Source organism: Schistocerca piceifrons, chromosome 4 (assembly GCF_021461385.2).
Source record: "Schistocerca piceifrons isolate TAMUIC-IGC-003096 chromosome 4, iqSchPice1.1, whole genome shotgun sequence".
Lineage (NCBI taxonomy): Eukaryota > Metazoa > Arthropoda > Insecta > Orthoptera > Acrididae > Schistocerca > Schistocerca piceifrons.
In genome coordinates, this window is record NC_060141.1 from 109,184,679 (window position 1) to 109,200,727 (window position 16,049).

The window sequence follows — 16,049 nt, forward strand, 5'->3', positions numbered from 1 at the left end:
TAATTTGTATCGATCTTTGCGTCAGTTTCCCAGCTAAAAAAGTATAATACACTAACTTAAACTTACTCTCCCACATCTGAACAGTAGCCATGTGTTGGGGGTACACTTGGGCTTTCCATCCAGGAACACCAGGTTTCGAGTCCCAGAGAAGGCATCGCCATTTTTAATGTCCCGTCAATTCCAGGCGCCTCTGGTGGTTTAATTGTTGTAGGTGGGTGGACTTCCCGCCCAAGAGGACCAGGGTTCGAGTCACTGATACATTGCGTTTTTAACAAGCACTGAGTCTTTGTTCACTGCATTATTTTCGGGTGTTTAAGCGTTGTGAGTGCGTTTACATAGCATTACACATGCATTATTTCGGTGATCTACGAGTAGTTTGCAGGTCTGTATGCTGTGTGCTGAATTCTTTCGGTAATTACGAGTTTGGAAAATTTGGATATTTGTGGTAAGTCCTTATGGGACCAAACTGCTGAAGTCATTGGTCCCTAAGCTTACACCCTACTTAATTCAACATAAACTAACTTATAGTCGCAGAGACCACGACCAGTGGTGTATCTACTGCATTTTTTACTAGTAGTTTTCAGGTCTGTAGACTATTTACTGTGACCTCAAGTATGTCTGTGTGAGTTTTTTGTATCAGCGTAATAAATAAATTACGTGAAATCTGGTCCTAAATAAATTGTTTCAAAATTAGATATTGTACACTCCTTCCTTTCTCCAGCAGCCCAGAACAGGCTGACTCCTTTTCTCACCATTTTCCCCTCCAGACAGGAGGGACGACAGTGCCCTCTATGGCAGTGCTGTGTTCTAGGTCAGTTGCACTCTGGACCCTGTGGTGAACATACCGGATGGAGGGACTGCCTTAAATTGTTTAAATAAAGACTGTTTAAATAAAGACACACATCCATCCTATCCAGCACAGGCTGAATCATTTTCCCACCAATTCCAAGGTGGGGGTGGGGGTGGGGGGGTGGGGTTAGTGTGATGTCAGCACAGCCCTGGGACAAAGAAATTCCCCCCAAAATTTAAAATTCTCCGCCAAAATTTAAAATACCCACAAATAGAATAGGTTTGAGGGAGCGAGGTAGGGGTGGGAGGTGGAAGTGGCGGATGGGAGGGGGGGGCGGAAGGGGGAGGGGGATGCGTAGGCTGGGGCCTACGTGCAGCTGGGATAACATGTGACGTCATCTGGGTGTGGTTGGGGGAAGGGATGAGGGTGATTAATTGATCAATTTAATTAATTTGCATATCAATTTGATATCAATACTGTGCTCGTAACCCCACAACCTTACTACTCATAATACCCAGTGTGGGACGAAAACGTAGTTTATAAAGTGATGTACGTCAGAAGTATATGCTGTAAAGTGTCTCCGTTTTCATCGTAAGTGTTCTCGGGACGCCTTGTTGCATTACTGAAGCACATGCAACAGTTTGTGCACGTGGATCCGAGATGTAAAATTATTAGTTTTGCGCTTTCATTTAAGTAAAGTATCAAAATTTTAGTATCGCATAAAGTTTTTCTCTTGTGTGCCCCATGTCCTGCGGCAGGAGGGAAAAGAAGGGAAACAGCAGAAATGTGCCTGTACTGGAACATGAAAAAGGAAAATATGCTTGTGTTTTAGAAGAGCTTGTCCGAAAAGTGGAAAACCAGATGCCTTATTCTACCTTAATCGGGACCTTTAAAAATTTTCCCAAATATTTTGGCATGCCAACACATTCACGTTTTCCTGTGCTGGGAGTGAAGGAGACAGTGGTAGTGGGAAAGACACGGGAAAGTGAGCATTACTGGAAGATAATAGACTATGGTTGTGGTGTATAAAGAGCGAGGGCAACAATGGCAGTTGAGAGAAAGAGAGGGGCATGTTGACAGTGGGACATAGTTGTGCTAGGAAAAGAGTGAAGTGGACAGTGCCTGAAGGAGTGGAATAAAGAGAAGGATAAAGTGGAAGGGGACAAGGAAGTGATAATGAGAGACAGATTCTTTGACAATGACAAGGAGGAAGAGAGAGATACTGAGAGTGAGAAGAGACAGCAGCAGTGGGAAGGAATGAATGAGGTAATAGTAGCAAGAGAGAGCAAGAGGCAAATAGCGACACTGAGAGGAGACAGTATTAGTAGAACTAAGGAGGCTGTGGCCGTGAGACAAAGGATGACAGCTATAGACAGAATGAGGTTAGACAGAATGTGTGAGTGAGAATATGCAGGGGGTTTGGATGGGTATGAGCGACTTATCGATGGACTAGTGGATGTGAGAGAATTGTAGTTAGGGGAACTTGTGTGATTGAGAAGTGAACTGCGTGTTAAATAGGAGAGCAAATATGTCGATTTTGGGAAAAATTTTAAAGGTGCTAAGGAAGGTAGAATGAGGCAGCCGGTAGTCCACTCTATCAAAGTCTTTTCAAATAGGAGCTTATTAGCCTTTTGAGTGCTCCGATAGCAGCATTGTTTTCGGTGGTGAAATACTGCTGTTGGGTGGTGGGAAGGTTAAGGCGACTGATGGAACGTGAGGAAATCTAATGAGGTACCTTATAATCGCTAGGTATTCTACGGCGCAGCCATTTTCCCGACAGATATCAAATGAATAACGCTCTCACTGCTCCAGTATCGACCGAACTTCCCGACCTGCCTAATGATACCCGCACCCTGCCAATTTGGCCGAGTAACAGGTGGGCTCGGAGAGCCTGCCACCTGCGCCGCGCTCTAATGACCGCTACTCCAGTTAACCGACGTCTTTTGTGTCCCTCGTAATTGGTCGCAGGGACGAGAGCGGAACACAACTTCCAAACTCGCCGCCGTACCTCAGGGAACAAATGAAAAGGTGTAACGGTATAGGTTGGAAACTCTGGCGAAGTTGGCGCCGGTTGCCGCCTCTGGCGAACGATCTTCGTCCACGTTCCGGGCGTAATGTCTACAGTCGCCGTAACGCGGCGGCTGGAGACCCAGAACGGAGAGACGGAGCGTTTTTCGGCTGTTACCCGCTGCCGCCTCATTGGTCGCGCGCGTTCGTACCTGACAGAGCGGAGGCGGCGTCAACGCTTGCAGCTCTAATGGCGGCTCGAGGCGCACCTATTACGCCCTGAGACCCTCCGTCTCGCAGCGTTCGGCAGCGCGGCGCGAGCCGGGCGTCGTCAAAGGAGACGGTCCCGCCACGCGGACACAGCGCCGCCGCCCCCGGTCCCCTTCCGCTCCGCCCTCGCGCTCACCGCCTACGTCATCGTCTGTCTGCTCCGCACCGGCTGCTTTCGGGATGAAATTAAATTGCCGCCGCGGGACTATGAGGGCCCTCCGCTCGCTGCCTTAATGAGGACCTCGATGCTGCGCCACGCCTGCCGTGCCTGGTATGCAATATTCTGTACCTGAAAGGGCATTAGGACCAGACAGTCGGAGGTGCACGAGCTTCTAACGTGAAGACGCGCTTCGCGCCAAGTACCTAGAGATCACCACCTCACTACATTCTCGGGGAACGTGAGGGGCCATTACGCTGCCACCTCTATTTATCTGCAACATTTTTGTACGAAAGCTATTACAACACTTCGCAGCCAAAGTTTGCTCGTTGTGAAAACTCGCACGCTTTTCAACAACCTCTACCCAACGCTGTAATTGGCAAGACGAACGCCGACCACCATTTCGGTCTGAAATACGAAAATTGCACCCCAAGAAAGCTCATTAAAACTAAAACACCTGTCCCACTGGAGAAAAAAGGTCGGAGAATTCTTTCCATTGTACCTCTTTGAATAAAAAAAGTACAGCACCGTGTGTTAAATGTCCTTCTTATATCATCGGTCCAAAAAAGTTTCGAGAAATGTTAAGTTCACGATTTTAAAGTTTTAGGTGTACCACACAGTCTTCTTCCCACTTTGCTCAGCACATAACGTTCATGCAACCATGCGAAACCGTCAGAAAGTCCTTCTCTGGCCTGTTCACCTTTTACATCACATTGCCTTGAATGTTCAGTTACGTCGTCTAATCTAGACCCATCTTGTGAATTTCGTCACTTTATCGTTTTGTGGTTGGTTCATATTGATAACACAAAGTCTTGTCACCCGTGATGATTTTATCCAGAAAAATGTCTACATTGCACATTTGAAGCAAATCACGGCGGTCGTCGATACGTCGTTGTTTTTGTTCAGAAGTCAAGGGTATGCGGAACACACTTCCCTGTTCTTCGAAATATTCTGGAGAATGCCTTCAGTACAAAATGGTTGAAATGGCTCTCAGCACTATGGGACTTAACATCTCAGGTCATCAGTCCCCTAGACTCAAACTAATTAAACCTAACTAACCTAAGGACATCACACGCATCCACGCCCGAGGTAGGGTCTAACCTGTGACCGTAGCAGCAGCGCGGTTCCGGACTGAAGCGCCTAGAACAGCTCGGCTACATCGGACGGCTGCCCTCAGCACACAACAGTGTGATACGTTGAGACTGACTGATCGAATTTGAATGGTCGAATGCACATCTTTTCCTTTCAGTTGTTTGTTCGAACTGCCACCAAAGATATTGTGCTGGCGTTGTTTGTACGCCAGAAATAAAATGAATCCCTGAACAATTTCAGTGGACGGTTTGCGATTCTACACTTATGAGAAAGGGTGGTTTTTTACAAAAATGTGTCTTCGGTTTCTTTTCTTAAAACACGCGCGTTGGTAGCGGTTATTTTCGGGACTATTCTCACACCTGTTGGGTCGTCTAGGATTGCATTCGGATTCATCTACGTCACATTCATAGCCCTACAAGCCCATAAAATTTAGTTATGTTCAGTTTGTAGACCCCTTTTATTACGGGGAACAGGTAACTAGGATGTAACTGACTTATTCTTCGATAGGCTGGTGAAAAGGGTAGGAAAGTGACACTACAAGCAACAGGTGAATTCAGATACTCATTTGCTTCATAATCACTGGCTCTTTCTCAGTTTCAGCATCTCAGTTATGTGTCGCGTATATTAATACTTCTTGGAACCATAGGAGGCATATTAGGATGTAAAAAAGAAAAGGCACTTTAGCTGAGGGTACTTTGTGAATTCACTAAACTAAACTCCGTCAGAGCAGGCAACGGAAGGCCCAGCGGTACCGGCCGACCGCCGTGTCATCCTCAGACTATAAGCGTCACCGTATGAGGATGTGGAGGAGCATGTAATTAGCACGCCGCTCTCCCGGTCTTCGTCGGTTTACCAGACTGCAGCCGCTGCTTCTCTGTCAAGTACCTCCATAACCAGCCTCACAAGGACTGAGTGCACTCGGCTTGCCAAAACCACTCGGTAGACTGGACGGTTATCCATCCGAGTTCTAGCCAAGTCCGACAGCGCTTGACTTCGGTGATCTAACTGGAACCGGTGTTACCAATGCGGCAAGGCAGGTGGCACTTGTTGAATATAGCACCCTAATATTCATAAACACTCCAGTTTACCATTACCGTCTTACACTGAAATGGTGGACCGGTTTATTGTTTAACAGTTATCTAAATTACTTCCCACAAACGGTCCCTTACTATACACTTCCGTAAAGGAAATAGGAAACTAATAAAACAAATGAGGACACATAAACTGCTACTGCTCGGCTTTTGGAAACGGGCCCTGCAGAATAATGAAGCGGAGAACACTCAAATCACTTGCAGATGACCACATACAGAACACGATAATATTTACTACATAGGCTACTATTATTCAAATGAACAGTGAGCATGTCGAAAATGTCACAGGTTAGCATCAGGACTGGGTCGTTGTCTCTACAGTAAGTGGGACAAAATGCATAAATCAGCAACTGGACTGACATTTACGTGGAAGTAGGTAATTTTACTCAGCATGAGGTGCCTTATTTATTGGACTCAGGGATCCAATATGACAGGTTTTTATGCGCAAGTCCCATAATATTCAAAAATAGGAATTAGCTACAGTATACGCTTTATTTTCTACAATTTGAGCAACACTATTTAATTGCTGTAGCTTCTTAGGAAGCACGAGGTGGGTTAAACGGTAAGATTTAGTTTATATGGAGTAAATTCAGAAATGGGGAAACTGAAATTCTGTCCACATGTAGGTATTCGTGGACTCTCCGCTTTCTGATCTACAATTTGAGCAACATCATTTAGCTGTAATATCATCTGAGTAAGAAAAGATGAGCTGAAGGATAATATCTACATTGATTTTAGGAAATTCGGAATTGGGAAAACTATGTAACTGAACCCCACATAGGTGTTCTTTTGATCATGTACTTTATGATCTTCAGTTTGAGTAATTCCATATAATCGTAACAAGTCTTTCGAGTATGTGAGGAAATCAACAGCCAGACTCTACCCTGCCAGACACAAAGACACACACTTCACGATGTAAAAGAATCGCGGTCCACAAAACAGCACACAGAATATGAAGAAAATGAAATCCCATTATCAGCTAAAACATTAAGGGTCTATTATCATCATAAGCGTGAACTTCACATGTAGGCGACCCACTGTCAGAACGATGGGCGACTTCACAAGTCCACTGAAACAATCGAAATTGAGGGAGAACTTCCAAATAAAATGGGCAAGAAGCACTGCCTAATCACTGTGACTGGAATGAATGAAAGTGACCCTCATTTAGAGACAACTTATGTAACACCAATACACTTATCCATATACTAGCGAATCGTTAACAGAAGCGTCAAAGAAACAGTGCTGCAAGTCTCCATTGTTCACGTTCTTCACCCTGTAACCAGTGGTAGGAAGATGTTACACTTAGTAGCAGCGGAGTGGTAACCACGTTTCTCTACTGTGGTCTCTTGACCCTTGCCCTGTTAGCAATTAGAATCTTTCTGGTTTCCACGCCTACCAGCTCCAAAGTTAGGTTGGTAATACAAACCCCATCTCAACAAGCTCTGGCCCTACTGGAGGCATCTTCAAAATACCCAGATATTCGTATTTACCCACTCACGAGTATTTATAATGGACAGTGAGAGGTGGGTCACTGCCGTTACTGCCCAAAAACGGTGACACATCATCAGTCAGAACTTTTTTATCAACGCATCTGGTTCTCAGAAATCTGCGGTTGTCATATTTCACGGACATCAACATCAGCGCTTTCTTATCGTCAAGACTTTTCCCAGAACTCGCATTCGGCTACCTCCAGCCATTCTCGGAATCCTGACATTAGTATCAGCGTTTTGTTATCACCACATCCACCCACCGCACCATGCCGCCGCTGGATTTTTGCTGTGACTGTTGTGTTCAGAGGCAGATAAAGAATTTCCGTTTCCTTCCTCATTCCTTTTACTGCTGTTATGATAATTATTGCACACATTGAGGTGACAAAAGACTTGTGATCCCTCCTAATATCGTGTCGGAACTTTTTCCAGGCGTAGTGCAGCAAACGGACGTGGCACGGACTCCAAACGTCGTTGGGGATATTGAGCTATGCAGAATTTATATCTGTCTGCATTTGCGAATCAGTTGTCAGTGCCGGATTTTGTACACGAACTGGCCTCTACACTATGTCCCATAAAAATTCGATCGAATCAAGCGATTTGTGTGGCCATATCATTCGTCAGAATTGTTTAGAATATTCTTCAAACCAACTACGAACCACTGTTCTTCGGTAATATGACACCTTTTTAGTCATAAAAATTAAATCGTTGTCAGGCTGAAAATGGTCGCCCAGTAACTCGACATAACCATTTCCAGTCAATGATCGGTTCAGTTGCACCAGAGGACCAAGTCCAGTCCATGTAAACACAGCCAACACCAGTATGGAGCCACCACCACCTTGCACAGTACCTTGTTGACACCTTGGTTCAAAGGCTTCGTGGGGGCGGCGCCGCACTCGAATCCTACTGTCAGCTTTTACCAATCGGGACTCATCTGACAAGCCAACCGGTGTGGCCAAGCGGTTCTAGGCGCTACAGTCTGGAACCGCGCGACCGCTACGGTCGCAGGTTCGAGTCCTGCCTCGGGCACGGATGTGTGTGATGTCCTTAGGTTAGTTAGGTTTAAGTAGTTCTTTGTTCTAGGTAACTGATGACCTCAGAAGTTAAGTTCCATAGTGCTCAGAGCCATTTGAACCATTTGAATTAATCTGACCATCCACGGTTTTCTAGTCGTCTAGGGTGTAATTGAGAAGGTCATCATGCCGGTATCGGCGCTGCGGGCGATGTCTTGCTGCTAGCAAAGTCACTCACGTCGGTCGTCTGCTGCCATAGCCCATTGACGTCAAATTTCGACGCACTCTCGTAACGAATACGTCCATCCCACATCTCGCATTGATTCCTGCATAAGCGGCGTTTGTGTATAGTTGTCAGTGCCAACAGATAAGCAACTACGCGGATGCACGCCACACTGAAACCAGCCAGGATATCAGGGCTCTAATAGGGATGATTCCCACGTTCTGATAATCAGAACGTCAGACCATGTGGTTAGCATTTTTTCCTGGACGAGTCAGAACATTGCAGCTGCTGCAGCGACCAGTCTTCACCCACAACGTGCCGTTTTCTGCTGCCGCCTGATGCAAGGAGAAATAGTACAGTAATGCTGCCCTAGCGTAGGGTTGTTAATTGATATTCGCAGCTCCCTGTTCTGAAGGAAAGAATAAGGAAGAGAGAGTAGGTTTAACGTACCGTCGACAGCGAGGTTATTAGAGACGGAGCATAACATCGGATTGTGTCAAGGGTAAGGAAGGATATCGGCTGTGCCATTTCAAATGAACCATCCAGGCTTTTGCCTGGAGGGATTTAAGGAAATCACAGAAAACCTAAATGTAGATGGCCGGACGTGGGTTTGAATCGTTTTCCTCCCGAATGCGAGTCCAGAGTACCGACCACTGCGCACCCTCACTTTCTCAAGGGAACCGTAGTTTGTTGTGTAGTTGATCGCAGTTGATTGCATTTGAATAGAATTAGACCTCACAGTGGGTTCATGTAAATAACATCAAATTGCTCTGTAAAAGGGGTTAAGTCGAGGGAGAATTTATGTACTTTCCACCCCAATGTATGCTTTGCCTATCAAACATAATTCTTTATCTGACTTCTGTTTCACATTTTTGTGTAAAATTTATCCAGAAAGTAGCAGTTACTAATGGTTTAATAAAACTTGTTATTATTTTTGTAAACTTAAATACGCCACTGATCTCGTACATACTCTCTCTACCTTTCACAGTTTTTTTTATATTGTGGTTGTAAATGAGTGCACCATGGCTCAGTATTGTTAAATTTGTTGATCTGATTGTTAATTTGACTTCTGAAAGAAATTAAATGCAGAGGTCATTTACGATTTAACCAAGCTACGGCTTGCACTTGGAATGCTGAACTCCGTAACTATTTCCGAAATGGTGTGTCCCATACGTCTAGCTCCAATTACGATTCCGCGTTCAAAGTCTGTTAACTCCCGCCGTGGTGCCATAATCACGCCGGAAACCTTTCCACACGAATCACCAGTGTACAAATGACAGCTCCGCCAACGCACAGCCCTTTTATACCTTACGTACGCGATACTGGCGCCATCTTAATATGCACATATCGCTATTCCATGACTTTTGTCACCTTAGTGTCCGCTCCCAGTAGCTGCGTGGTCAGCGCGACGGACTGTCAATCCTAAGGGCCCGGGTTCGATTCCCGGCTGGGTCGGAGATTTTCTCCGCTCAGGGACTGGGTGTTGTGTTGTCCTAATCATCATCAAATCATCCCCATCGACGCGCAAGTCGCCGTAGTGGCGTCAAATCGAAAGACTTGCACCAGGCGAGCGGTCTACCCGACGGGAGGCCCTCGTCACACACACACACACACACAGACACGTCACCTTAGTGTATAGCCATATTATAGATATTCCCCCCAAATGTATTTCATCGATCATCACGAAATGCTCACAGCTACGCACAGAGCATATGCCATTGTCACAACAAAAAGACTGTCACAGACTATTAATATCCATCGTGTTACGGTAAAGAAAGTCTCTGCACAGCTAATGCATTTTCGGTACAAGAAGAATAGCTTTTTTTCTTTCTAACATACATTGTCCTTTCCAGTATAGGTTAACTTTTGAAGTAACTGATTCTACAAATAACATTATCCGCAAATACTAAAGTTCTCAGACACAAATGGCAATATTTATTCAAATAGTTTCTTACGATTCTAACAGATGGCTTAACTGGCTACAGTCTAGGGACGGTGGTGCATGCTTTAAGATATTCAGATTGAATTATGGACCTAAATTAATAAACTCATAATTAAACATATTAACAGAATCTTCCGTCGGTTCTTGGTAGAGCAACATTATAATAAATAAAAAGCACCACTTTGTTTTTGTTCTACAATATTACTTTTATTGTTAATTGGTTTTCGGCTTACAAGGCCATCTTCAGACATTTACTGAGTGTTATCACCAAAGAAGTTCAATGTTAGCAGACAACATTGGAAGAGAAGTAACACATCTACACTGAAATAGAAACATACAGTAAGTAACATCTTTGCAATGAAAAAGTTAAAATGTCTGAAGATGGCCTTATAAGCCGAAAACCGGTTAACAATAAAAGAAATATTTTAGAACAAAAGCCAACTGGTGCTTTTCATTTATCAGAATTAAACATTATACTGTGCTTCTGTGATCAACAAGCTAGTAGCATTAAGTGTGTAAGTAGGCTGTTTAGGTTTTCTTATTGGTAACGCTACGTAGCGCTCTGTATGAAAATCATTGGCTGTGCTGTGTGCAGTCTGTGGCTAGTTTGCATTATTGTCTGCCATTGTAGCGTTGCGCAGTTTGAGGTGAGCCGCCAGCAGTGGTGGATGTGGGGAGAGAAATGGCGGAGTTTTGAAATTTGTAAGACTGGATGTCATGAACTGCTATATATATATTATGATTTTTCAACCCTATTAAGGTAAATACATTGTTTGTTCTCTATCAGAATCTTTCATTTGCTAACTATGCCTATCAGTAGTTAGTGCCTTCCGTAGCTTGAATCTTTTATTTAGCTGGCAGTAGTGGCGCTCGCTGTATTGCAGTAGTTCGACTAACGAAGATTTTTGTGAGGTAAGTGATTTGTGAAAGGTATAGGTTAATGTTAGTCAGGGCCATTCCTTTGTAGGGATTTTTGAAAGTCAGATTGCGTTGCGCCTAAAAATATTGTTTGTCAGTTTAAGCACAATCATGTATAATTTTTCAAAAGGGGACGTTTCAAGTGTACCGCATGTTACTGTCTTAAATATAATTGTGTCGTTACACGGTTCTTCAGATCACAGCGGCAATGTCCACCATGTGGAAATCGTTCCTCCGTCAAGGATAGTAGACAGCTAGACGAGCAGTAGATAAGCCGTAATAGGTCCAACATCTTTGCTGGTTGTCTGCGAACTGAGTAGATGTCAGAACAAGACTGGTCGGCTGCAGACTAACATACTTCCACAGGGACGTAAGTGATATTTATATAGACCTGGCCCATGTGCATTATCATTGTGAGATAGCCTTCACATCACTTGGCCAGATTTCCTTGTCTGGTCAGCCTCTCTGGTCTCCTTAGTTACAGGTGAACGGTGTCTCAGCTTCAATTTTCAGGACCAGTGTTGGGTTTAATTTGTAGACTCAATAACTGTAAACAGTTAATCTTGCATCTGAGTATCACATTCTTACCCCACTCTGCATCATCCTGTCTCTATGATTTCATTCTGCTACAGTGGCGCTTTCGACATAGAGCTCCCACGATGAGTAGCAATTAACTCCGTTTTCCGGCTCTATTAGATGCAATATCAACAGTCCTTCTTTGTTAGCATTCCGCCTGGCTGCTGTGTACTGACTTACTTTGTTCGCCTCTTTCCTAACCAACGGAAGCCTATTATTCTGTGGTGGTTCATAAGAGAGAATAAAAGAAGCGTATCTATCCACAAAAAATAAGTCAGAATTATGAGTAGAACATAATGTAAAAAGAACAACTGCTAAATAAGGAGGTAAAAATACACACAGACCTCTTTGGGACAGATATATAAGCAGTCTGGAAAACGACATTCATGACAACAAGCAATTGCCCATAAAGCCATCAAAAATGTAAACAGACAAGAAAAAGATACATTAACCATTAACACAATCAACGAAAATCAGTGGGAAGTACATCACTGAAAGTTGCGGTATGACAATAATGTAACAGAACAAGCACAAGTGCATGACAGTGAGAAAAGAATAGAAGAAGTGCCATTATTAGAACTCGAATAGGCTTTAAACAAAATGAAAAACAGAAAGCCTCATAATATAGATGACATTAATACCGAGTTATTAAAATCCGGCGGATGTTTAAGCTAAGAATTTTACATTTCCTAGGAGAAAGCGAGAATATTGGAAATCTGGCTAACAACTGTTGTGTGTTCAATTTTTAAGAAAGTCGATCGAAAATACTGTAGTAATTATAGGTACAAAAGTGTTTTAACAGCACAGTATAAAGTACACGCTAAAATTTGAACTCTAAGTTTAAGACCAGTAGCTGGAATGATCTTAACCAGAGTGGTTTAAGATAAGAACAAACAACAATAGATGACATAAGCACTTTGAAGATATTAATAAAAAGAAGAAGTTGATAATGAGACACTCACAGCTTTTATCGTCTATTACAAAGCATTTGACAGATTAAACAGGCCTAAATTCTGAACATTATAACCAAAAAGTGCAGTCCTGCGACTCTTACTGTGAGACATAAATGGCTTACAAAATGAAACTAATTTGTAGATAAATACCGGGAACGGAATAAGTAAGAATAAGTAACCAAGAAATTCTATAAATCTGCAGTTTTCCCCAGTTTTGCTCAATTTATATTCAAATGACGTGTTTAAAAAATCGTATGAGGAAACAATAAGCAGCAAAGTAATAAAAGCAGGTAATGACCGTTATTTGAAAACATTAATGTATAAAGCGTATAACAGTCACTTGAAAGCAAATCAGTTTGACAAAATTTCTACTTCAGATATCTACTGAAAAGAGCAAAGTAATGGTATTATGAGGAAACCTACAGTTTCAGTGAAAAACGGTTATAGAAAACGAAATAATGGAGGAATTATGTCATTTTAACTACCTGGTCTGCGACACTTCTTTTGAGCATGGTAAAGATGCAAAGAGTAAGACAGTAAATTACGAGTAGAGCGTCTGTGGAACAATGAAAGAAAACAACTGAATTTGTGTAAAACACTAGCTGTTACATCGCTACTTCACCGACGTGAGGCTTGGACAACAAACAAGAAAGACATAAATCGAGTAGTGACGTGAGAAATGAAAGTACTCAGATCAATAGATCATATTAAATCGAAGACGGGATGAGCAACGAAGATATCAGAAACGAGCTGCAAATGATATTAATAAAAGAAAAACTCGTCACATATAAGCAGAAATGGAAGGTACATCTAAAAAGAATACAAAAAGCAAAAAACCTAAAACTGCTCTGCAATACGTTGAAAGGTGGCTACACTGAGCCACTGCGCCAGAGATTGCGCCAAAGAGTATTATTAAGCCGCCTCCACAGTGCTTGTCGAGGTCTCGTAGTAGTCAGTGCGTGGGCAGAGCTCGTAGAAGACAGTGCCTGTTAAGAACTTGTAGCAGTCAGTGCTTGGAGATAGCTCGTAGTAGCAGTGCCTGTCGAGAGCTCGTGGTAGTCTGTGCTGAGATGTTGTAGCAGAGAGTGTTTGTTGAGATGTGCTATTAGGCAGTGCTTGCTGAGATGTGATATTGGAGAGTTCTGGTTGAGATATAATGTAAGGATTAGAATGATTTTCATCAATATAAATGAGGTAACTAACTCCGTTTGTTTTTATTTCAGTGTCCTAAATAATGCGTCATTACAGGTTCAGTCAACAAAGCATCTGGCGTGTGTTCTTGTATTAGAGTGTAATTCTGCTTTCCTTACGCAATTATCGTATTTCTAATTTTCTTTTATCACGTCAGTATAATTGGTATTTAAAAATTATTGTCTTGTTGAAGAAGAACCGTGCCAGATGTGTACGTTGAGTCACACTCCCACACACAGAACAATTATACTTGTGCTTTGGTTTAGTAGGTTTTATAGTTGCTGGGGACTTAATTAATTAATTGTGTTAATGAAAATTTTCATTTCATTCTTGTTGTTGTTCTTTGCAGTCAGATAGCGTAATAATACTAGTCAGGGCCAACCGATTACGAGACACAGCGTAATCGGATTTACAGCTACGAAAAATTTAAAAAGTATTATCAATAATATTTAATTAAGCCCCCATGCACGTGGCGACCGCTGCTTCGGATCGTCCCTTGGAATTCTTCTGATTGTAAAAGTAGTAGACCGTAGTATTGTTGTAGTAATTTGTAGTTAGTAATTGTAGTCTATTTTGCATGTGTAGATTTGGTAATTGTCATTCTTCTAATGGTATGTTTTCTCAGAATTTGATTTGTTGTCTTGTCTACGCGTTTGACAATTTAGTGCAATTATTTCAATTGTTCGTTAATCATGTTTGAGGGAAATATTTTGTTCGAATGGTATTGTTGAAGATGAGGAGTCATTGTGTGTAATTTTCGTACAGTGACGAATTTTTTGTATGTTTTGTAAATGATTACGCGATCTATGAAAAAGGCAAAAATGATGAATAGTCAGAATAACGAAATTGTTGACATGGCGAACTCGCCAACACAGGACAACAGTATGATGAATAATGGTGTTGAAAACAATTTAATAAGCAGGGAAAATAGTCCGGAAGCAGTTCAAAATTTTTCTCAATCAGAAAATTCACAGATTACGTGGTTAACGACAGAAGAAACGGAGCAGTTGATGAGTGCAATATTAAATTTGGGATCACGAATGGAAGCACTGTTAGATTCACAGTTAGGAACAATTAAAACAGAGATAGGAACAATTAGAACTGAGATGAAAGCAATGACAACACGGTTATGCTCAAAAATAGGAACAATTGAAACAGAAATAGGAACAATTAAAACCGAGATGAAAGCAGTGGGATCACAGTTACGATCTGAATTAGAAACTGTTATGGGAACAATGGAAACACAGTTAGGCTCACGAACAGGGACATGTTTCAAATACATGAAAGACGAATCAAATAAAGAAATTAGAGAAGAAGTACAACCGATTTTGAAGGCTCACAATAATAGCTTAATTTCAACAGAAATCAGACAAGAGGAACAGGGCAGGGAACAGGAAGAAACGATCGCGTGATAGTATAGAAATTTTCAGAGTTAAATTTACAATGTGCACACGATAAGGAAGAAATACTTGAGAGAATCGAGGAATCCGTACCAAACGACAGAATAAATAACTTAACGCAACAGTATGAACAGTTCACTACTAAATGTGACAATACAGAAACCCGAGTCGCGACACTTACAGAAGACGTAAATAAACAGAAAGAACAATTAAGTGACTCATCGGAAAGAGTTGAGGAGATCTCAGATAAATTGACAAATGTTAGTTTAGCAGAAGGGTTTGAAGAAAGTTATTTATTTTATTTACGGGATGCAATAAGAGAGCGCGAGGCGCGCGAACTTTACAACAATCGTCATTGGGACAGGGACAGACGCGGTAGGTCTTTGTCGCCACGAGGCGAAAACTTTGACTATAAACACTTTTTGACTGTTCGGAAATTTAAGATCTTCCGCAACTCTAAGAATGACATGCATCCATGTGCATGGTTAGATCAATTTACGTACGCACTTCCGCCAAGTTTGCCACTAAGTCACAAACTGGAAATTATGTGCGGCTATTAAAGTCCTCAGGGGATTCACTACTCTAAGTGAATATGTGCCGTAGCGAGCATAGGGCCCCGAGCTGTAGTATTGCTATTTCTCATTTAGTTTTCTGTACCGCTGCCTACTCTTTTACTATTCTTTGCATCTGTCAAAACAACTCTTCGACTATCAATCTATCTAGTGAGTAAGTAAACAATAACCGGATATGACTGTTTTACCCAAAAGTGACTTTGGAATTTACCGTTTGGACTTACTATATTTTCTGCAGCATTCATTCGTAGTTTAAATGAAATTTTACCTGTTTATCTTCGTAACAATATTACTTCATATGTTGCCGATATTCTTATTGCGAAACGTTCTTGGAGTGAACACAACCAAATTTTGGATTCATTATTAC

The 16,049-nt window shown here is 42.3% G+C and overlaps 1 protein-coding gene across 1 annotated transcript in view; it reads left to right on the forward strand.

Annotated features, from left to right (window-relative positions):
• The first annotated feature begins 2,904 nt into the window (after positions 1 to 2,904).
• Positions 2,905 to 16,049, forward strand: part of LOC124795638 (40S ribosomal protein S4-like) — a 112,451-nt gene continuing 99,306 nt past the window's right edge. Inside the window, exons 1-2 of the mRNA XM_047259711.1 lie at positions 2,905 to 2,992; positions 3,098 to 3,338. Of these exons, the coding sequence (XP_047115667.1) occupies positions 2,905 to 2,992; positions 3,098 to 3,338 (329 nt within the window). The remainder of the gene's footprint in view (positions 2,993 to 3,097; positions 3,339 to 16,049) is intronic.